The sequence below is a fragment of the Scyliorhinus canicula genome, chromosome 12 (assembly GCF_902713615.1).
Source record: "Scyliorhinus canicula chromosome 12, sScyCan1.1, whole genome shotgun sequence".
In the NCBI taxonomy this organism is placed as follows: domain Eukaryota; kingdom Metazoa; phylum Chordata; class Chondrichthyes; order Carcharhiniformes; family Scyliorhinidae; genus Scyliorhinus; species Scyliorhinus canicula.
In genome coordinates, this window is record NC_052157.1 from 40,386,209 (window position 1) to 40,410,200 (window position 23,992).

The following is a 23,992-nucleotide window of genomic DNA, read 5'->3' on the forward strand; positions in this document are numbered from 1 at the left end:
AGGCCATTTGGCCCATCGAGTCTGCAGCGGCTCTTGGAAAGAGCATCCAACCCAAGCCCACACCTCCACCCTATCCACATAACCCAGTAACCCCACCCAACACTAAGGGCAATTTTGGACGCTAAGGGCAATTTATCATGGCCATCCACCTAACTTGCACATCTTTGAACTGTGGGAGGAAACCGGAGCACCTGGAGGAAACCCACGCACACACGGGGAGAACGTGCAGACTCCGCACAGACAGTGACCCAAGCCGGGAATCGAACCTGGGACCCTGGAGCTCTGAAGAAATTACGTTAACCACTATGCTACCATGTCTTCATGATCTTAACAAAGGAAAAGGTTTATTGTATGATACTTAATCCAGTTTAAGGGAAAGTAACAAAATAGATCCAAATATCATAGGCACGCACGCACGCAGGCACAAGCATCACAGAATGGAAAAGGATGGATTACTCAAATTAAAATCCAGAGAGATAAAACAGGTATACAGTCTGTAGTTTGGTGACTTGGCTTGAATTTGGTGATGTTGCAAAGTTCCATCAGTGGTTTTGCCAATTTAGAGATGTAGCCGGCTGTTTTGGCTGCTCTCCTGGAGACAGTAGTGCATAGTTGATTTCTTTCAAGAAGTCTCCATGTGCAGCTAGAGCAGTCCCGTTTGGTCATGATCAGCAACCAGCGTTCAAAAGTTTATAAGTTGAGTTGGCGATCAAGGGCAGAAGAAAAGACCCCACTTGGATCTTCTCTGGCCAGTGTCTCAGCTGTTTATCTTCCCACTGCAGAGAAAACAGGAGTTTAAAACACATGAAGGATTTGCATTCACATGACCATCATCACCCAGTGATTCAAGTATGGTCGATACTGGTGTATTTCCCTTGCAACTTAATGAACTCATGTTTAGGTACCTACTCTCTCAGCCTGGGTTCCATTGTTAAAGTAATTGGGCTTAAATCGTATTCCTATTGAAGCTTGATGAGTTCATGCCTGGGAACCCTACGTGATTGCCTTGGTGATGGAAACAGTACTTCACTCATATTATGCTGAGGTCATTGTCCTTGATTTCAATGCAAATGTGGAGTCACCATTCTCAGTGGAATGGGATAGGAAGTGTACAGTGTTGCAAATTAGGTAACCATCTTTGGCAGCAAGTGCAAGTCGCACTTAGCATCTGTTCTAAAAAATCTCTGTTTTCAAATGTTCAATTCAGCTTTCCAGCCAGTGGATCAAGTCACACTTCGACCCTAGAATTTTGCTGTGATAGAGATGCTCTCCATCTTAGCGAAAATCCAGGAAATTATCGGAAATTCAAAGTCCATCCTCCGAACTCAGCATTTCCTAATTTTGCAGGAGTGGGACTGGAGTTGGGCCGGGGTCCACACATGCACAGTTTACAGAGGCAGCTGTCCATTTAAATCATTAGCTGCCTCCACTGAAGTGGGGGATTGATATGCCAAAAGTTTGTGGATTATTCCAGGAAAAAAGGCGATCTGAACTTGGTGGATTTGTTTGGATAGCTGAGGAAACCCTTAAAAAAGGTAAGGAACCTGTTGGGATTATTAAGTGTAAATATGATTGTGTGTAAAAAGTGCATTAACTCATTGGAACTGTCAGAGCTGTCAAAGAGCTGTCACGGGATATAAGAACTAGGAGCAGGAGTAGGCCATCTGGCCACTCGAGCCTGCTCCGCCATTCAATGAGATCAGCTCCACTTTCCGGCCCGAACACCATAACCTTTAATCCCTTTATTCTTCAAAATATGAGGTATGAGATATGAAGTCAGTTGGCATGGAGAGGGTAATGGATGGTTGGTGGGAGGCATAAGTTGGCACTAAGTTGGCATAGGGTTAATAAGGTGCCATGGGGATGTGGGGGCATAAAGGATATGAGGGCCATTAGATTGGGGGGGGGGGGAGAGCATGAGGTGGCATAGAGTAACATGGGTGGACCTTGAGGAGTGGTGGGTGGTGTTTTGGGGGGGGGGGGAGGACTGAAGGGCTATTTTTTGTTTTATTCTTTGAAAAAATAACTTTTAAAAAGTGCCAGAGCACAGGGCAGGCCTTTCGCCAATCACGCCTCTGCACCCGGCAGCCTCTGTATTCATTCCAGGGACGGCAGGCCTGACTTCCAATCCAGCCTGCCTCCCTGCTCTCCCCCTTAATTACCCCCGGCCCAAGGAAAATAAGAATTACAAGTAGCCATTTTTAAATGTTGAATTTGCAGAGCCGGAAGTTCACCCATCTCCGTGCATCTGAACCGGGAACAAAAACCTGGGTCTTAATCAGTTTTAAAAAGTCTCTGTTTTTAAAAGTTCAATTCAGGTCTCCAGCTTCTGGATTAAAAAATCGTCATTTGGCATAAGGCGTGTTTTCGTGACAGTAGAAATTGGGAAGTGGCAATGGACGATGTTGGATAGATCAAATCTGAATGTATTACAGGGTTGAGTGAGTGCATAACAGTAGTGTGTGGGCAAGTTAAAGAAACCGATTAATATTTTGGATGTAGGTGGGATCGGTGATGGTTGGAATAAAAATTTGAAGCTTTACCCAGGTTAACAGGACTCTGGGGTTGTGCATTGTTGGACTTAAATCGACCGAGCAACTGAAGCAAAGAATCAATGGCTATGTTGCAGTTTTCAGTGGGAGCTGACCAAGTTGGATTCATCTTTGCCAAAGCTAAGCAGCACAAAGTTCTTATACCTACCGAACTTGGTGTGGGACAAGCATTTGGGCAATCCAGTGATGGCTCTGGAGTCAAGATGTTGGAAGACGTGTTCACTTATTCTGTGTTTGATTATGGAGTCTGATTATTGCTGATACACACTGTGCTTGATCATCTAAGCCTGACTGGGGAGTCAAAAGTAAACAAACTGTGGAAGTTGCTGGAAGCCAGAATGGTATGCATGGAACAGACATTTTAAACCTGTTAAACACATAGAACGTAATGTTAACTCTGTGTATATAACATATACAGCATCAGAGAATCTTTACTTTTCAACACATCTTAACTACATTAAGTCTCCGTTCATCATTTTAACAGTATCCTGACGTTCAGAAACTATTAAATTGTCGTCCAAGAATTGATAATACCACAAGATAAATTGTATAATTTAGAATATTTGGAACTTATTCGACTAACTAATGTTTTAATATTTATTCACTATCTGTAGGCTCTTGAATTCTGTGCATTTTCAATGCAATTGGATGAAATTGCTCTTGTAATCTCTGATGGACAGTATGCCTACGGCCACACTGGGAGGTAAGGTCACATCTTTAGATGACTGTGTGTCGAGAGGAGATAAAAGTTGAACTTTGAAGATATTTGGACAACAGAGGATAATAGGGAAGACAGTAGAATAATTGGGCAAAGGTGAAAATGGTCACCAACTATTGATTGTCATATTAACCTGAAACATATTTCAGATTTGACAGTCAGCTTTTTATTTCTACCAAGGGCTTCATTAAGTCTTGACATGTAAAACGTTTTAAGAAAAATGGCAGGGGGGAAATCGTCAGTAAGGTAGCCAGACGTAACTTATAATGTTATTTAACTTGACCACTGACTGAGTAAATGGCTGACTGCAAGTGAATATAGCAAAACACAGCCTTTTCTAATAAAACCTTTGTTTATACAGCTTCCAAATATTTAAAGTATTAATGTTTAAACAGTCTTTCCCCACAGGAAGTTGCTCATGTAATTTCTGGCCAATCAGCATTTTGTTTATTGTTGATCCTTTAAACGTTGTATTATTGGATGTCTTGCAAGAGAGCTTTTCATTATTCATTGTGTAGTGCAGAAATTGATTAGATTTTGTTATGTTCTGGTGCTTGGCCGGTTGGAATAAGTACACTAAGAAACGTCTAGTTCTTGGCTAGTTTAAAGATTTATTGTTGAACAATTACATGGGTTAGATAACCATAAGATAATTATCAAAAACTACTAACTATTATAAATAATCTAAGAGCTACTACAAATCCACTACAAAGACCATCTACCAACTCCCTGAGGTAACAGTGTCACATGGTTGTTCTCTACTGCCTCATGGCTTATTAAATATAATTATCTGGCTCATGCACAGCAAAAGCATGATCCAGATCGTGCCGGGCGCAGCAGGTTAGATGACCGTTTTGCATCTGGCGTAAAGCCCGATTTGGGCCTCTCCTGCGATGCTCTCAGTGCGCCTGGATCAAGTCTGGGCACAAAGTGGTGGAAAAAACCATGCCCCAGATATTGATGTTGATTGACAGATAAATATTGGTCAGGACACCAAGGGTACTCACCTGCTCTTCTTTGAAATAATGCAACAGAATATTTTGCATCCTCCTGAGAGGGAAGATCGGGCTTAATTTTAATGTCTTGTCCAAAAGGCAGTGCACAACGCTGTATAGCACTTCCTTGGTGTCGCACTGGAGTTGCAGCCTTGATGTTTAGCCGTAGACAGGATCTTGAAGCGACAAACCTTTGACTTAGAGGCAATAGTGTACCAGTTTAATTATGGCAGGCACACAATATGCCAGAATATCCTTTACCGATTGTATGGCTTTTCTGCATGTGCTTTTATGAGCTGATCACCCCTCATCCCTGTGCTGATGGATGTTCATCGACACCCAGATTTTAGAATTCTCATTCTTATTTATAGATCCCTCTGTGGCCTCACCCCTGCCCATCACTGTAGTTTTCTCCAACCCTACAACCCTACAGGATTTCCGCAATCCTTCAATTCTGGCCTCTTCAATATCCCAAGTTTTCATTGAATTAGAAAAAGGCAGCTCTGCCTCCACTTGCCGATGCCCTGTGGCCATGTAAAATGGTCACCTGCAAAGGACCATGGGAATTATGGTCAACTTGGACACAGACAAGTACACAGCCTCTGTGTATTGTGCAAGGAAGCCAGACCTGACCGAAACTTGCGCCCATCAAAATCAATCACAATTTCCCCCAGGACAATAGAATTCGAATCAAGGAACCACAACAGTAGCAGACTAACCGGCGCCACTTCCCCTTATTTGGAAAGGCTTACGTGCCTGGGATAATGACAGCTGGGACCCACCCAGCCACCGAGGTATCCGCCCCTTAATTGGCCAGGATCAATGAGGGTGATCGAAACCCTAGCGATCCATTGGATCTGGAGTTAGGACCGCCCACAAGGGCACAAAAGAGAAGAAGGATAAGAAGCCTTCGCACTAAGGATCAGCCTCTTTTGGACCGGCCTCTGTGTGACCAACTGCAGCATATCAACCAGCCAAGTTCAAGGACCCGCGATTGCTCCCTGAAGACAAGCTCAGCCGAGACAAACCTGACGACTTCCAACCGACCCACGTGGACACAGATAAAGGCCTTATCTCCCGCACAGAGCCGGTCACCACAAAGTTAAGTAAAGGTCATCTTAGTTATTAGGTCTAGTTTAGTGCGTAGCCGCATGAATCATTGCATGTAAAAATAAGTCTTGTGTTTGTTAATAAACGGTCTTTTGAACTAATATACTGGTTGTGTGGTAATTCGGTCAATATAAGAAACAGCTTGTGGTTCACATAGAAATAAAGAAGTCAACAGCCCCAAACTTCTCCATTTCTCTCTGTCTCTCCCTCCCTCTCGCTCTGTCCATCCCTCTTACTTGATGAGGCTCCTTAAAACCCAACCCTTTGACAAAGTTTGGCTCACTTCAATGTTTGTTTGATAATGCCATAGGAATATGCCTTGGGATGTTTTCCTACACTAACAACACTGTAAAAATGAAAGTTGTTGTCATTGGCACAGATCTGAATTCCGTCGTAAATTATATATGTATATAAGAAATTGTTATATTTTATATTTGTTGCAGTTATGTTAAAAAAAAAGATGCATACAGTCAGTATGTCTGCTAAAGCTGTAATTAAGGGGTTGTAAAAGTGAGATTATCCTTAATTTTGCAGGAGAGTGTTCTGCTGATTGATTTGAGAAGCCTATATTTGTTTACAGATAGGTGGCTAATGGAATATTGTTTTCATTTGGAGGTCCCTGAGGTACAGATAATTTATAAGTGCTATTGGTCGAGATTCTCCATCGACCAATGCTAGAATCGTGAAATGCGATTGGGCAGAGAATCGGTTTTGACGTGGAAATCATGGCGGGGTTCATGCCAAATTGCAATTCTCCTGTGCCGCGAGAGCAGAGTCAATGCATTCCACACTGCACGTACAGTAAACTTCATTGATATATCATTAGGGGGCCTGACCCAGTATTCTCTGGGGCCTCCGCAATTCTCAACCTCCATTGGCGGGAATTCACAATGGCTAGGTTCACTTGTGCTTTCAAAAATTGCACAACAGGTGCCATGGATGATGAGGGAGCAAGAGAGGGGGCATACGGAATGTGTCCAACATTGTCATAGTGTGCTAACATTTGTTCCACTGGCCTGGGGGCTTCCGCCAGGGGGAGTTGGCCAGGAGGGGGGCTGTGGAGTTGGGAGGACGGGCATGGAACACCATTGCCGTAGCCTGCCAGGCAGCCATCCTGTTGACTGCCCACTATGAACTTAGCACCATGGGTCATATGGGTGCCAGGCCTCCCCCCCAGGCACCCTCTGGCCCCAACCGACCCATCAACAGGATGGGCATGCTCCAGCACACCCAATGCCATCTTGTTGGCTGGGATAAGTGTGTGTGGGGAGTAGTGTCAATATGTGGCTGCAGTTTGTCAACCTCTCACATGCCAATTCCGACCCCGGCAAATCCGACACCGTGTATGGGGAGTGGTGTGCTAATGTACGACTACAGCTTGTCAGCCTCTCAACGTATTTGGCCCCGGTTAAACATACCATGGGACCTCTTATGGGAAGCGACAAAAGAATATCGTCTGCCTATTGGTACAGCTGATGTAATTAAGAGGAGGAGTTAGGCCTGTCTTTTTGCAAATTGCCATAGGATATCAGTCTGACGAGAAGCGTCCTGAAAGGTTTTCTGCAAAGTCTCCGCACAGATAAAAGCATGTAAAACCTGATTGGCTGTTAACTTTATTTCAAAGTGGTATTTGAACTAGATTGGTTTGCTTAATTGGAATATTTCGTGGCAGATTTAGGAAGCAAGTTAGAGTTATTTCTTTATTTTAAGAACTGTAACTGTAAAGGTATTCTTTGTTATTACGGTGATTAATTCTATATTTAAATTAAAATTTGTTTGACATAAAACATACCTATTGGTCAGTGTTATCACTCCTGCGGTGTAGTCGCCTCTCCTCACAGTTTTACAAATTGCAAATAGCTGGGTTCACATCCGGGATCCTAACATGCCCTCTAATACTTCATTCCAGCGAGCAATTTAGGTTTCTATATTTTGCTCAGGCATGAAGGTGAGATTCAGCCGGTGACAGGGTTAACATTTCCACTCAAAAAGTCTGATCCTTTGAAACCTCTCAATCCCAAGTATGTTATCTTAAGGCATTAGAATTCTGATACAATTTTGTTAAAACTCTCACTTACATCCATTTTGTTTAACCAAATGCCACACAATTTTAACAAAAGTGATGAAAGTGGCCACATTAAGAATAATTTGCAGTAAATTAATGGTGCCCTGGCAACATTCCTTTCAAAGTTAAATATGCATGTTGTACTGGTGAACGTGTTGGCCTTGGATCCAGACCAACATCGGAGAACAAAGGAGTGAGTCTTTCATCAGGACAGACAACTGAAAAGGAACAGGTAATAATTCTTTCATTTTACTACTTCTCGTAAATGCTAGCTCAATACCTTTGTGATTACACAGTCTCATCTCAGCTCCTAATCTCCAAATGTAATTGCTAAAGTATGACTTAGTGGCAGAGCAGAGCAGTTTCAATAATAGAAAATGTTTCGCACAGTTGAGTCATCACAGACCTGGATGACAGGATTCTAAGTGTGGCTAATGCTGCGGAATCAGGTCATGGTGGCTACACTTAATCAACGTCGTGACACTTCCATTTCTCAAAATTAGATTCCCAGTCAGCCCGTAGTAATATATTTTCTTTGAAATGTTATCTACTTATGTAACCAACACGTTCCAATACATTTGCCTAAAAGCCATTTTACCTTCCATCCACTCATGATTATTTTCTATCCATTCAACCGTAACTTTCCGAACACAAGTGTGTTTGTCTTAACATCTTGGTTGGCTATGCTAAGTGTACATTTAGAAAAGGAGAGAATATGCCTTAGTGTTGCAGGGCCTGGCTGGTGGCAGTGAGTTGAGAGATAAACCTTACCAGATGTATTGCTGTGTATGGGAAAGCCAAATTTATATAGTGTGGTCAGCCTGCCAGTATGCCCACTGTGCGTCCATAGAATCCCTACAGTGCAGCAGAAGGCTATTCAGCCCATTGCGTCTGCATTGACTCTCCGAAAGAGCACCCTTCCTAAGCTCACTCCCCTGCCCTAACCCCGTAACCTCACCTAACCTGCACACCTTTGGACACTGAGGGACAATTTACCTTTGGCCAATCCACCTATCCTGCACATCTTTGGACTGTGGGAGGGAACTGGAGCACCTGGAGGTAACCCATGCAGGCACGGGAGAGTGTGCAGACTCCACAAAGACAGTCATCCAAAGTCAATATTGAATCCGGGGCCCTGGTGCTGTGAGGCAGCAGTGCCATCATGTTAGCTTGGGATCTTCATTCTGCTGCTGACAGCCCTTATTGGAAGCTCCACCTGATGCTGCAATAACTGACGATAACTCGAACTACCACCTGGAAGGACAAGGGCATCAGATACATGGGAACACCGCCACCTGGAAATTACCGTCAAAGTCACTCACCATTCTGACTTGGAAATACATTGCCGTTTGTGATGATTTGTGGTGATTGTCCCTTGAAGGGCAACACAGTGAAGCAAAAAGGTTTGGCTGAAGTTAGGACAAATAGAACTGAAGGTTCCATTTGTGATATGTATATGTCCCATAAGGACATGAGGGATTCCTTTTGGAAGAAAAGCAGAAATTAAAGACTTTAAAAGAAACTAAGAACAATTGAGCATTAAAAGGAATCAGCAAAAAGCATTAAAGCTCTAGAGAAGACATTAAAACAAGATAAAAAGACTGACTGCAAACTTTTAAAAAAGTTGTGAAAATTTACAAAATGAAGTTAAGAAGAAAGCTAAATTCATGCAACAATGCAGAATAAGCTGAATCCCATGAAAAAGCAACTAGGACATAAGAACAAGTCCAGTGAAGAATTGAATCGGGAGAATAAGAGCTTGAAGACGGAAATCTTGACAATTAGAAATTACCTGAAGTCGTATAAGCATTGGGATTGACGGCAGAATCAGCAATTCAGACAGAGAAAGAAACTGGGATTAGGTGCCAGAATAAGATTGTTGAAACAGGCACAAGAACCAATATCATAAAATGGTCCACGATAACGATGCTGAATTGAAATGCTGGAAAGGGAAGAAACTTGATCACCATGATCGAATTATCAGAAACAGAGTACCACAACCATTCCTCCATATATGACCGACCAAGATTGTGAAAGAACTGTCAAGACATAAGGGGCGCGATTCTCCCAAAACGGGAGAAATCGTAAAACTGGCGTCAAACCCGGGTGGGTTTGACGCCAGCGCGCCCCTTCCCGACCGGGAACCGATTCTGGTCCCCGGTCGGGGCTAGCAGCCCGACGCCGTAGGCTCCGGCATGACGGGCTTAACGAATATCGTTAAGCCCGCTTGCCGGAGTTAGCGCCGGCTGACGCGTCATATGACGTCAGCCGCGCAGGCGCGGATTGGAAGACTCCAACCCGCGCATGCGCGGATGACGTCATCGCGTATTTGCGCGAAACCCGCCCATGCGCGGGCCGGGTTGCCCCTCAGCCGCCCCGCGAATGGATACTGCGGGGCGGCGGAAGGAGAAAGAGTGCGCGGGCATTGGGCCCGCTGCCCGCGATCGGTGCCCACCGATCGCGGGCCCATGGCACACTTGGCACGGCCGTGGTACTGCCGTGCCAATCGGTGCCATGGTTATGAAAAGCGAGTTTGTGACGCCGTTTTTACGAACGGCCAGACCAGGTGTGTTTGCCGTTCGTAAAAACGGCGTAAAGGGCTGGGACTTCGGCCCATCGAACAGCTGTGAATCGCTGCCGGCCGTAAAAAAACGGCGGCGGCGATTCGGGTCGGGAGTTGGGCGGGGGGTGGGGGAGAATAGCGGGAGGGCGGGAAAAATGTCGGGAAGGCCCTCCCGCTATTCTCCGACCCGTCGTAGGGGTCGGAGAATTTCGCCCAAGATTTTGTTGTATTGTGATGATGTAGAAATGTAGAAGATAGGAGCAGGAGGAGGCCATTCGGCCCTTTGGGCCTGCTTGCCATTCGTCACTGATCGTCCAACTCAATAGCTGAATCCTGCTTTCTCCCATAACCCTTGTTCTATTCGCCTCAAGTGTCACATCTAGCCACCTCTTGAATGTATTCAATGTCTTAGCCTCAACTACTTCCAGTGGTAATTCCAAAGGTTCACCTCTCTTTGGGTGCCTGCAGGCATTATAATGTAAGGCAGTGCAAGGGTCAATGTGGGACTGGAGAGTGGCACCACCCACAGAGTAACAACGTATGTAGTCACATGGTCAGAGAACAGTCTAGGACAGGATTCAGTCCTTAGGTGTATGGAAGAGCACCATGCAAGACTATATTTGAAACATAGTTGAAGCCCACCAATAAACGTGTTTATGTTTAAACACACAAGTCTCAGGATCTTATCAATCAGCCATCACCACATGAACAACACAAGAAAGCCATACTAAGTACATTATATAGCATGGTGTCACAATATGAAACTTCAGTAATGGATCAAGAGTGATCCCCAGAATTACTGGACAATAACTTCCTCTCATCTGAGACTGGACCCCTGTCATACTAAGTGGAGGAATGGATCATTCGTAAACTCGTGGACCAGTTAAGGAATAGAGAGACGCTCCAGACATCAGTGTTGGCATCAAGAAATGTTTTCAAATCCAGAAGCACTTGTTATATTTCCTTTTTGCCACAAAGAGAAAAGGTATGGAGATGCCCACACTCTGGATTATTGTAAAACATGATAAGAGAATTACTAACGGTATTGCTCATTCAAGCAAGATGGTGGTCTGATGAAAACACTTCTGACATCACCACACATCACATAACACAGAATCAGCAAGAATGTATTCCCAGATACATAAAACCCCTCCCTCTTTATTGTGCAATGACAACAATTAACATTCCTACAACAGATCTACTGATGTGTTATTTCTATACATACATTCAATTCAATAAGGCAGCCTCTGTGGTGGACGTCCAATCCTGTTTGTTAGAGTTTGCCGTTCTTGAACTCAGCTACGAGCCACTTCAGAAGTGTCCTCATTCTTTTCTGTAGATGGTACTTTTTGAGTAGTTATTTCAGTATCTGTCACACTTGGCATTGAATAGTCCTCAGAAACAGAATCTGAGCTCGTCATTGTCTCTGGTCTCTGTTTCAAAGTATAGCTCTCCAGATCTTTTGAAGGTAGAACCACTTGAGAAGTTTCTACAAACTTACTTTGTGCAGCAAGTAACTGATCAGAATGACCTCACCAAACTCTTTCATCCTCCATCTGTGCAGTGCTGTGCAGTATTGGATCTGTCTTTGCTGGGATCATAGCTGGTTCTCGTTTGTCGTTGATGTTGTAATTCCTAGATAACACTCTCCCTCCCTGGTTACTCGCCTTTTAGAGATTTTCTCCCTCCTAGCAATTTGTGCTTCTTGTTGTTTGACAACCTTTGAAGTACCAGGTGGAGTTAACTAATCAAACTGTTCATAGTTTCCTCTTAAAAACAGTATTGCCGCTAAACTTTGTGTGGTAGTACCTACAGTGTTCTGATAAGATATTAGAAATTTGTTTATTCTTCTTGCTAATGTTCCCTGGTCCTTCGATGCTTTGATAGAACGCTTTGATGATTGCACAAAACATTCAGCCAATCCATTAATTGCTAGATTATATGGAGATTGTGGTAGTCTGTGTAGAGGTATTCCGGTACCTAGTAATGCTGGAACACCATTGGTAGATAATGTATGCTTTCCATTGGTCGAGCCTGTATGGTAGCTCCACCCTGCAAGGCGGGGTATAAGAGCCCGTGTCGCCCCAGCAGCTTCCTTTCTGTACCGGAGCTGCTGGGGGAAACATCTAGCTTATTAAAGTATTCAGTTGGACTACAACCTCGCTTTAGTAGTCATTGATCGTGCATCAGAGATTTTTTTTTTTTTTTTTAATTTTAGATTACCCAATTATTTTTTCCAATTAAGGGGCAATTTAGCGTGGCCAATCCACCTACTCTGCACATTTTTTTTTGGGTTGTGGGGGCGAAACCCACGCAGACACGGGGAGAATGTGCAAACTCCACACGGACAGTGACCCAGAGCCGGGATCGAACCTGGGACCTCAGCGCCGTGAGGCGGTTGTGCTAACCACTAGGCCACCGTGCTGCCCATCGTGCATCAGAGATGACTTGATATGGTGTACACCGTTTCCTTTCAAGTAGTCCTCAAACTCCTTTGAAGTAGACTGTGTATCATTATAACTGACAATCTGCTCCGGAGTTCTGAATCTTACGAATATGTCGTCCAGCTTTTCAGTGGTCTGCAGAGTCATCGTTGACTTCATTATCGTGGCTTCTGGCCATTTCAGGTGCATGTTGACAATCACTAAGAACATGTATCCTCCAGTGGACCAGCATAATTGATGTGTATTCTCTGTCATGTCTCATTCGACCATTCTTACGGATGTAATATAAAAGCAAATTACTAAGTTGGAGGACCAGGAGCGAGAGTAAGGGTTGCCCAGGTGGAACAGGTTTAGATACCTGCAGGTCTGAGACTTTGTAAGGAGAGAGGTGCCGTCATCTCCTGGGCTACCGCCCCTACGATTGAAAGCCAAGGTGCTGTGGAGGGACAGCAGATAGGGGAGGGGGAGATGTCCGATATCAAGAAGCAGCTGATGGATTGGGAGGGAGCCCTGGTGGGGGACATAAAGCGTAAGTGGGAGGAGGAGCTGGGAGGGGAGGGGAGGTGGGGCCAAGACGTGAGCAGAGGCCTTGCGGACGGTGAATGCGTTCTCGTCACATGCGAGACTAAGTTTCATTCAGTTTAAAGTGATACATAGGTCGCATATGACGGTAGCAAGAATGAGTAGGTTCTTTGAAGGGGTAGAGGATAGGTGTAGGGGGTGTGCGGAGAGGCCCGTGAAACACATCCACATGTTCTGGGGGTTTCCAAGGTTGAAGGGGTCCTGGCAGGTGTTCGCAGATGTGATGTCGAGGTGCTGAGGAGGGCGGAGGCAGTCCCGAGTTCAGAGGTGACATTATTCGGGATGTCGGAAGACCCGGGAGTCTAGGGAGTGAGAGAGGCCGATGTTTAGGCTTTTGCCTCCCTGAAAGTCCAGGGACAGATTTTGCTTATGTGGCGGGATTCAGAGTCGCCAAAAGCGGGGGTGTGTGTGTGCGACCTTGCGGAATTCCTGAGACTGAGAAGGTGAAGTTCATCTTGAGGGGGTTGGTGGATGGGCTCACCCGAAGGTGAAAGCCGTTTATAGATTTCCTTCAGGACATTTGAGCAGTCAGTTGATGGAGGGTGTGAGGCGATAGCGGGGTTAAAATATGGAAGGCAGGATGTCAGAAAGGGGTAGTATTAGGGGAGCGGGGGGGGGGGGGGGGTGGTGGCGGAAGTGGGTGTTGGATGTTTATAATGTTGTTTGATTGTTCTTTTTCCCTTGTTTATATGAAAATGCCTTGAATAAAATATTTTAATAAAGTAAATTACTGCGGATTCTGGAATCCAAAACGGAAACAGAAATTGCTCAATAATCTCAACAGTCCTGACAGCTTTGACAAAGCTGCGACAAAGAGTCATCCAGACTCGAAACTTTAGCTACGTTCCCTCTCCACATATGTTGTCCATCCTGCTGAGATTGTCGAGCAATTTCTGTTTTTCTCCCACGGATGTAATGGTTGTATTAGTGGAGTGTTCCTTAGTTTTGCACAAGATTGACGTTGCCCAACTTTCTCATCAATTTGAGCATCTAATCCTGGCCAGCAAAAATAACTGCCTGCCAATTCCTTCATCCTTACCAAGCTAGGATGTTCCTTACGCAGTTCTTCAAGGACTCTACTACGAAAGGGCTTGAGGTCTGTATTTTTCCTATGAACGTCTGATAGCATCCCTTTTTGGACCAAATCCATCACCTTCCCATCACTTGATTTGTTCTTGTATATCTTTGAACTTGAGGTGAAGTCACAGGTGCACTATCCATGAAAGAGAAATACAAAATATTGACAAAATGTTCTTCTGGGTCATGCTTAACTTGAAACAGAAATTGCGGTAATAATCTTTATTATTGTCACAAGTAGACTGGAGCACCCGGAGGAAACCCACGTAGACACAGGGAGAACATGCAGACTCTGTACAGACAGTGACCCAAGCCAAGAATCGAACATGGGACCCTGGAGCTGTGAAGCACAGTGCAAACCACTGTGCTACCTTGGCATCAGCATTTGAATGCTGATCGGACTTGCGATACTGGATATCTTAAGTTTGTCCCGACAATATCAATGCCCATATTTGCAATCTGCTAGCTGCCAAAGAGGTATAACTTTATGTGGCCCACAGAGGGTCGATAGGGTAAAATGTCGGCCATAAAAATTATGTTGAAATCTTCTTACACCGAAAATGATGCTCAAAGCTTCTTTTTCTCACTTCCGGTGGCAGCGATGATGTAGGAAGCCGCACATTTGGGAGCTCCTGTTTTAAACGGACTTTTCGGCTCTTTTTAGAGCCCAAAACGGAATTTTTTCGACGTCTCCCGTTGGGAGAAGGTGTGCTGATCGACTTTCCCCGCAGTCCATGACTCGAATTCGGAGTGGAAAGGGGGAAAAAACGGCAGCAGCACCCCAGAAAAAACGGGGTAAGGAATCCAAGATGGCGGCCGGCGGAGCTCCAGAGGAGTTGAAGCAGTGGGCCCTGGAGCAACAGACTGCTCTCCTGCGCTGTTTTGCAGACTTCAAGGCTGAAGTACAGACCTCTCTACAGGAAACGAACAGAAGGCTGTCGGAGATTCAGACAACCCAGGGTGCTGCCATCAAGGAGTTGCAGACGCAGGCCACTGAACGAGAGGAGGAGGCCGGGATCCTCGTGAGTAAGGTGGAGGGACACGAGGCACTCCACAAGAAGTGGCAGGAACGCTTCGAGGAGCTTGATCACCGCATGAGGCGGAAAAATCTGCGGATCTTGGGCCTTGCGGAGGGGCTGGAGGGGTCGGACCTGACAACCTACGTGGCTACGATGCTGAACTCGCTAGTGGGGGCCGGGTCTTTCCATCTGCCCTTGGAGCTGGAGGGAGCACACAGAGTACTGGCCAGGAGGGCTAAGGAGAATGAACCCCCGCGTGCGGTGCTGGTGAGGTTCCACCGGTTCAGTGATCTGGAGTGTGTGCTGCGCTGGGCCAAGAAGGTGAAGAGCAGCAAATGGGAGAATGGGGTAGTACGGATCTACCAGGATTGGAGTGCGGAGGTGGCTAAGCGGCGGTCCGGATTTAATCGGACGAAAGAGGTGCTTTACAGGAAAAAGATAAAGTTCGGAATGTTGCAGCCCGCGCGCCTGTGCGTAACTTATTCGGACCGGCATTATTATTTCGATTCCCCGGAGGAGGCGTGGGCCTTCGTGCGGACGGAGAAACTGGACTTGAACTAGGGGTTGGGGTTTGCGGGGTCGGTTGTAATACTTTATTGCTGGATTCGGCTGTTGCTGTGTTCTCTTTTTTTTGTACTTTTGCAATTTTGATATGGTTATTTATGGAGGTGTTGTTCTGTTATGTTTTTTTTGCTGTGGGGCATTGTTTGAGTTTTGTATCTTGCGGGGAGGGCTGGGGGGGTTTGTTGTATTCTATGTCTGGTTGGGGGTATGGAGTGGGGCTGGTATTTGGGAGCTGCGTCAGAAGGGTGTGGTGGGGCAGTGCGAAAGCGCGGGCTTTCCTCTGGTTTCCCGTGCTGGGGGGTGGAGACGATGACGGGAGGCGGCGGGGCCTTCACTGGTTCTTCCCCGCGCTGGAGCGGTGCCTGGAGGAGGGATAGATTGGGGGATGATCCCACTTTGGGAGGGGTCGGGTTATTGGCGGGAATTTCCGTGGTCAGCAGAAGTTAGCTGACCGGGGGGGGGAAGGGGGGGGGGGGGAAAGGGGAATACCGGGTTGCTGCTGGTAGGGTCAGGAAGGAGCTGGTGGGGGCTGGGGGGACAGAGGTGAGGTGCTGTCGCTGTGGGGACTGGGTCGGGCAGGGGGTGCTGGCCTGGGGCGGGCAGTCGACGGGCTATGGCTAGTCGACGGGGGAGGGGGGGCTGGACGCCCTCTGATTCGGTTGGTCACCTGGAATGCGAGAGGATTGAATGGGCCGGTGAAGCGGTCGAGGGTACTTGCTCATCTGAAGGGGCTAAAGGCAGATGTGGCAATGCTTCAGGAGACCCACCTGAGGGTGGCGGACCAGGTCCATCTGAGGAAGGGATGGGTGGGGCAGGTTTTCCACTCTGGGATGGATGTGAACAACCGGGGAGTGGCGATTCTGGTGGGGAAAAATGTGTCGTTTGAGGCGGTGGCGGATAAGGGGGGTAGGTATGTTATGGTTAGGGGCAGGCTACAAGGAGAGAAGGTGGTACTTGCTAGTGTGTATGCCCCAAATTGGGACGATGCGGGCTTTATGAGGCGTATGTTGGGACGGGTCCCGGATCTGGAGGCGGGAGGTCTGATCATGGGGGGGGACTTCAATACGGTGTTGGATCCTTCACTGGATCGGTCCAGCTCTAGGACGGGTAGGAGGCCGGCGGCGGCCAAGGTACTGGGAGGGTTTATGGACCAGATGGGAGGGGTGGATCCATGGAGGTTTGTGAGGCCGAGGGCACGCGAGTACTCTTTCTTCTCCCACGTACATAGGGTCTACTCTTGGATAGACTTCTTTGTGGTGAGTAGGGGACTGATTCCGAGAGTGGAGGAGGCCGAGTATTCGGCCATTGCAATCTCCGACCACGCTCCGCATTGGATAGAGTTGGAGATGGGGGAGGTGCGGGACCAGCGCCCATTGTGGCGGTTGGGTGTGGGGTTGTTGGCAGAGGAGGAGGTGTGTAGGAGGGTCCGGGCAAGTATTGAGGGGTACTACGAGGTGAATGATACAGGGGAGGTTCAGGTGGGGGTGGTCTGGGAAGCCCTGAAGGCAGTGATTTGTGGGGAGCTGATATCCATCCGGGCACACAGGGAGAGGAGCTAGAGGAGTGAGAGGGATAGACTGATGGGAAGGATGCTGGAGGTAGACAGGAGGTACGCAGAGGCACTAGAGGAGGGACTGTTGGGGGAGAGGCGCAGCCTGCAGGCTAAATTTGATTTGCTGACCACTAGAAAGGCGGAGGCACAGTGGAGGAAGGCCCAAGTGGCAGTGTACGAACATGGTGAAAAGGCGAGTAGGATGCTGGCTCATCAGCTCCGCAAGCGGGATGCGGCTAAGGAAATTGCTGAAGTGAGAGACAAGAGTGGGAATGTGGTGCGGAAGGGGGTAGAGGTGAATGAGGTCTTCAAGGACTTTTACGGGGAACTGTACCGGTCGGAGCCAACGGGGGAGAGGAGGGGAATGGAGAGGTTCTTCAACGGCCTTTCTTTCCCAAAGGTGCAGGAGGAGCAGGTGGAGGGGTTGGGTGCGCCGATTGAGCTGGAGGAGCTAGTTGAGGGGATCGGGCAGATGCAGTCAGGGAAGGCACCAGGGCCGGATGGGTTCCCGGTGGAATTTTATAAAATGTTTGTGGACCTAGTGGGCCCCTTGCTGGTGCGGACACTTAATGAAGCGTGGGAAGGGGGGACTTTGTCCCTGACGATGTCGCGGGCGCTGATCTCGTTAATTTTAAAGAGGGACAAGGACCCCCAGCAGTGTGGTTCATACAGGCCCATATCTCTCCTCAACGTAGATGCCAAGGTGCTGGCAAAAATCCTGGCCACCAGGATAGAGGACTGTGTGCCAGGGGTTGTGCACGAGGACCAGACAGGTTTTGTGAAGGGAAGGCAGCTGAACACGAATGTGCAGAGATTGTTGAATGTCATCATGATGCCGGCAATTGAGGGGGAGGCAGAGATAGAGGTGGCGCTGGATGCGGAGAAGGCCTTCGATAGAGTGGAGTGGGGGTACTTATAGGTGTGGGGGAGGTTTGGATTTGGTGAAGTGTTCATTAGATGGGTAAGGCTGCTATATGAGGCCCCGATGGCGTGCATGGCCACGAATGGGAGGAGGTCGGAGTACTTCCGGCTTTACCGAGGGACCAGGCAGGGTTGCCCCCTGTCCCCCTTGTTGTTTGCACTGGCAATCGAGCCGCTGGCGATGGCGTTGAGGGATTTAGAGAGGTGGACAGGTTTGGTGTGAGGTGGGGAGGAACATAGGGTGTCGTTGTCTGCCGATGACCTGTTACTGTATGTGGCGGACCCGGTGGGAGGGATGCCGGGGGTGATGGAGCTGCTAGCTGAGTTTGGGACCTTTTCAGGTTATAAACTAAATTTAGGCAAGAATGAGGTGTTTGTGGTGCACCCTGGAGACCAGGAAGAAGGAATTGGTAGGCTCCCACTTAGGCGGGCAGGGGAGAGCTTTAGGTACCTGGGGGTGCAGGTGGCCAGGGACTGGGGGACTCTTCACAAACATAATTTCACCAGACTTGTAGATCAGATGGAGGAGGAGTTCAAGAGGTGGGACATGCTGCCATTGTCGTTGGCGGGGAGGGTGCAGTCCGTCAAAATGACAGGTGCTTCTGAGGTTCTTGTTCCTCTTTCAGTGCCTGCCCATCTTTATCCCGAGGGCCTTCTTTAGGAGAGTGACTAGCAGTATTTTGAGCTTTGTGTGGGCACATGGGACTCCGAGAGTGAAGAGGGTGTTCCTGGAGCGAGGGAGGGATAGAGGCGGGCTGGCGCTGACAACCTTCTGGGGTACTATTGGGCAGCCAATGTGTCAATGGTGCGTAAATGGGTGATGGAGGGGGGAGGGGCGGCGTGGAAAAGAATGGAGATGGCATCATGTAGAGGTACGAGCCTGGGTGCCATGGTAACGTCGCTGTTGCCGCTCTCCCCTAAGAGGTTTACCACGAGCCCGGTGGTGGCGGCGACCCTAAGAATCTGGGGACAGTGGAGACGGCATAGGGGGGAAACAGGGGGCTCGATGGAGGCTCCATTGGGTGGCAATCATCGGTTCATCCCAGGGACAGGGATGGGGGATTTAGGGGGTGGCAAAGTGTGGGCATCAGTAAATTGAGGGACCTGTTTATTGGCGGGAGGTTTGCGGGCCTGGGGGAACGGGAAGATAAATTTGGGCTTCCCCAAGGGAACATGTTCAGATACTTGCAGGTAAAGGCGTTTGCTAGGCGACAGGTAGAAGAGCTCCCTTTGCTGCCCTCGCGGGGGGCGATGGACAGAGTGCTTTCGGGGGTGTGGGTCAGAGAGGGGAAGGTGTCTGACATCTATAAGGTAATGCAGGAGGTGGAGGAGTCGTCAATGGAGGAGCTGAAGGCTAAATGGGAGGAGGAACTCGGGGAGCAGATAGAGGGCGGAACTTGAGCGGATGTCTTGGAGACAGTCAACTCTTCCTCTTCATGTGCGAGGCTTAGTCTCATCCAATTTAAGGTGCTGCACCGGGCCCACATGTCCGGGACTAGGATGAGTAGGTTCTTTGGGGGTGAGGACAGGTGCACCAGATATTCGGGGAGTCCAGCGAACCACGCCCATATGTTCTGGGCATGCCCAGCACTGGAAGAATTCTGGAAGGAGGTGGCGGGGACAGTGTCGAGTGTGGTTGCATCCAGAGTCAAACCAGGGTGGGGACTCGCGATTTTTGGAGTTGCGGTAGAGCCGGGAGTGCAGGAGGCGAAAGAGGCCGGTGTCCTGGCCTTTGCGTCCCTAGTAGCCCGATGAAGGATCTTGCTACAGTGGAAGGATGCGAGGCCCCCAAGTGTGGAGGCCTGGATCAGTGACATGGCAGGATTTATAAAATTGGAAAGGGTCAAATTTGCCCTGAGAGGATCAATACAAGGGTTCTATAAACGATGGCAGACTTTTCTGGACTTCCTGGCTCAAAGATAGGTATCTTGGTCAATAGCAGCAACAACCTTGGGAGGGGGGGGCGGCGTATGGGGGGGTGTTCCTTATTGTAGTTTCTATTATGTAACTTAATATTGTGTTAATTTGCGTTGTTGTTAAAATGCTGTGTTGTTCATGGAGGTGGGGCGAATTTTTATGATTGCTAATATTATTGTTATTTTTGGCATTTTATTATGGTTCGTTGTTGTATAAATTCAAAATTTTTCAATAAAAATTATTTTTTAAAAAAAGCTTCTTTTTCTAGCTGAGCGTAATTTATGGCTGCACACTAATTGCAACTTCATTTTTGGATTATAGTGATCCATCTACTCTGACTTCATTAAAGCTTCTTTCACTTCATTGTCTGCATTTCACATTCTTCTGACCAGTGCCATTCCTGTTTGAAATATAGCAAAGTGCATAAAAGCTTCAATCTTGTTGCTAAATTCGGCATAAATTTATTTAATAATTGATCAATCCTAAAAGTTACCTTAATTGTATCATACGGTGCTTCTAAGATTGCTGATATTTTCTTTGGTTCTTTGTGTAAGCCGCCTTTGTCGAACATATGGCCAAGGTAACTTATATATTACTTGAAAAAGTCAAATTTTTCCTTCTTACCTCTCACGTTGTGCTCTTTAACCGCTTCAGCGTAGCTTCCAAATTCCCCAAGTGTTCCTGGTCACTTGAACAGGTGATGAGTATGTTATCTAAATAACATTGTACTCCATTCAACCCACTTAGAATTTGATTCATGGATCTTTGAAAAAGAGCTGGTGCAGATATAATTCAAAAAGGAGGTCCTCTGTAACAAAACAAACCTTTGTGCGTTACTATGGTGAGTAGTGTCTGTGATTCAGCAGCCACATTCATCTGTAGATATGCCTGTGAAAGATCAATTTTACTGAAATCCTGACCCCCAGAAAGTCAAGCAAACAAGTCTTCAATCAGCAGCAGTGGATAATGATCTACGCACAAAACTGGGTTACTAGTTCTTTTAAATCTCCACAAATTTCCACTGAGCCATCCCATTTTAAAACAGAAACCATTGCTGTCATGCAATCACTTGTAGCAATTGGTCTAATGACTCCTGTCCTCACTAATCTTTCCAGTTCTTCTTCAGCTTTGGCTTGATGACCTATGGTACAGTTCTAGCTTTGAGTCATTTGGGTGTGCTGACTGGCTTGATTTCTAGGCGCACTTCAATTCCCGTCATAGAACCCTGTGAATCCTCGAAAACCTTCTCATAGTTCTTCAGAAGTTGTTGCAAGTTACTCTTTGAATCCATTAATTGGTTGACTGTTTCCCAGTTAAGCCTAATGTCAGCCAACCATGCTCTGCCAAATAGAGCAGGGAAGTTTCCATGGACAACGTGAAGAGACAACTTCGCTATCTGCCCATTTGCTTCTACTTTCACCATAATTCATTCTTTAAATGGTATGACGTCTTCAGTGTATGTCCTGAGGATCACATTTGATAGTTTTAAAGGAAGATTCTTCAGCTATTGATGATAGATTGTCTCAAGTATTCAGGATATGGCTGCGCTCGTATCCACTTCCATTTTAATTTCATGACCATCCAGTTTTGGATATTCCCCAAAACATTATTGATCGCCCTGCATTAACAAGATATCCAGCTTTAGCTCTTGCTGTAGCTCAGCTTCGCTGTCTTTTGAGTGATCATGAGCTTCATCCACTAATAATAAGAATAATCTTTAATAGTGTCACAAGTAGGCTTACAGTAACATTGCAATGAAGTTACTGTGAAAATCCCCTAGTCGCCACACTCCGGCGCCTGTTCGGATACACTGAGGGAGAATTCAGAATGTCCAATTCACCTAACAAACACGTCTTTCGGGACTTGAGGGAGGAAACCAGATTACCCGGAGAAACACCACGCAAACACAGGGAGAACGTGCAGACTCCGGACAGACAGTGACCAAAACCAGGAATCGAACCTGGGACCATGGAGTTATGAAGCAACAGTGCTAACCACTGAGTGATATAACTAGATTATATACTTGTGTTCTTTTTGCACCCCATGGGCATAGGATCCATTTTCTGAGCCCAATATGCATTGGTAACATGACCCTTCTTACCACAGTTCTTTCATGTATTTGATTTACTCCAGCATTCCCCCACTGAGTTTCCAGCTTGTGTGCAATGGTGACATGGTTGCAGACTTGTTTCTTGAGGTATCCATTTTGTGGATCTTCATTCCTGTCTAAATCTGTGAATCCTTTCTCATAGTAAGCTCCATAGATATGGCAGCTTCCACGGAAGCTTTCAGAGTTAAATCACTGACAGTAAGCGGCTTCCTCTGAATAGCTTCACTGCATAACACAAACAAAACCCAAACCAGTGTCTCGAAGAGTATCACCAAGTGTTGTACCAAATTCACAATATCTAGCTAATCCTAAAGACGCTATAAATTGTAAAATACATTCATCGTCTTCCTGACTGGTGGAATCAGAACCTTTCTGCAGTCAATAATGATTTAAGAGAGAAATATCCCTCTAAGATTTTTATTAATTCACTGAGGACTTGTTTCCTGATTTTGCTAGTTGAACTAGATTCTGTAGCAGCATCAAAGTTTCAAGGCCATCTCTCTGATTCAATCACGCTTGCTTGATGATGAGGTTAGTTTCAGATCAAAGGCTTTTCGGACAGTGTCGAAGTCTGTGGAGGTTTCTTCCAAACCCTGTCTCAGAAGAAAATCAATGGCAATAGGCTTTACAGCATTGAGGAATGAGCTAACATGTTGTGTCTGCTCTTTGGTAAGTAGACCTGACACTGATTGATAACTTATGAAGTTTGCTCTCCATGACATCCAATGTTGGCCTCTGAGTGGGCCATTGAGACTTTGAAACAGCTACGATAGGGGCAGTGACTGCTCACCTGGTGCTGACACTCTCCTGTCTGCCTCCTTCTTAAGTACGGTTGCAAACTTCCTCTCCAATCAAGTTTTCTTCCCGTTTCATGCCTCATTGATGGCACCAATCCTTCGTTAGATTGGTGTCACCACCGCCACCACCATCTTTCATATGCCATTTGCATGGCCTATCTTTTCTTGTGTAACTGTTGCCTTACTTCGTTACTTCAGACTGCTTTATTTACACTATGTATATATAATGAGCTGCATGTAGGCATCTATCAAACTATTCCACCTTCACTCCAGAATATTTAGCTCCTGACTACTTATGTTACTGTTACATCATGATATATGTTACTCATTGCCATAACTATTCTATTAACATATTATATTGGAGGAGATACAGTTTAGGAATAAAGGAATTTCTCACCCCCTTAAGATATTAAAACACAATATATCCATTAGGATTATTTTTTTCTTTTCATTTATCGAGATGTGGGCATCGCAGGCTGGGTCAGCCGGCTTGGTAGGCTGACATTTAAGAGTCAACCACATTGTGGATCTGGAGTCACGTATAGGCCAGACCAGGGAAGGACAGCAGATTTACTTCCCTAAAGGGAATTCATGAACCAGATGGGTTATTACAACAATCGGAAATGGTTTGATGGCCATCATTCAATTTTTAGTTCCAGATTTTTATTGACTTGAAATTTCACCATCTGCCATGGTGGGATTCAAACCCAGGATCTCAGGTCATTGGATTACTAATCGAGAGACAATACCACTCAGCCGTCACCACTTTTCCTTCTCTTTAGTGCAGTTTGCCTCAAAATCAACCAAACTAACACAACAATTATGCAATTCTGAGCAGAAATTACATCCAGCGCAAACCTGATTTTCAACAAACTTTTATTTGTTTAACAAAAGTGGCAAAAATTGCCACGCCCCAGGCAGTTCCAAGACAGGGTGTTGAGTAGCTTGGAGGGGAACTTGCAGGTGGTGGTATTGCCATGCAACCACTGCCCTGGTTCTGCCAGAT

At 46.5% G+C, this 23,992-nt stretch overlaps 1 protein-coding gene and 1 long non-coding RNA gene across 3 annotated transcripts in view; one reads left to right on the forward strand and one right to left on the reverse strand.

Moving 5' to 3' along the window:
- fkbp16 (FKBP prolyl isomerase 16) overlaps positions 1 to 23,992 on the forward strand; it is a 229,748-nt gene that overhangs the window by 42,596 nt on the left and 163,160 nt on the right. For both annotated transcript variants that reach the window (XM_038813174.1, XM_038813173.1), the window contains exon 3: positions 3,167 to 3,255. In XM_038813174.1, the coding sequence (XP_038669102.1) occupies positions 3,167 to 3,255 (89 nt within the window). The remainder of the gene's footprint in view (positions 1 to 3,166; positions 3,256 to 23,992) is intronic.
- Positions 400 to 14,223, reverse strand: LOC119974378. The gene is made up of 3 exons (XR_005462499.1): positions 14,069 to 14,223; positions 2,701 to 2,919; positions 400 to 776 (listed from the first exon to the last, which is right to left on the reverse strand). It is a non-coding gene; the product is annotated as an uncharacterized LOC119974378 (long non-coding RNA).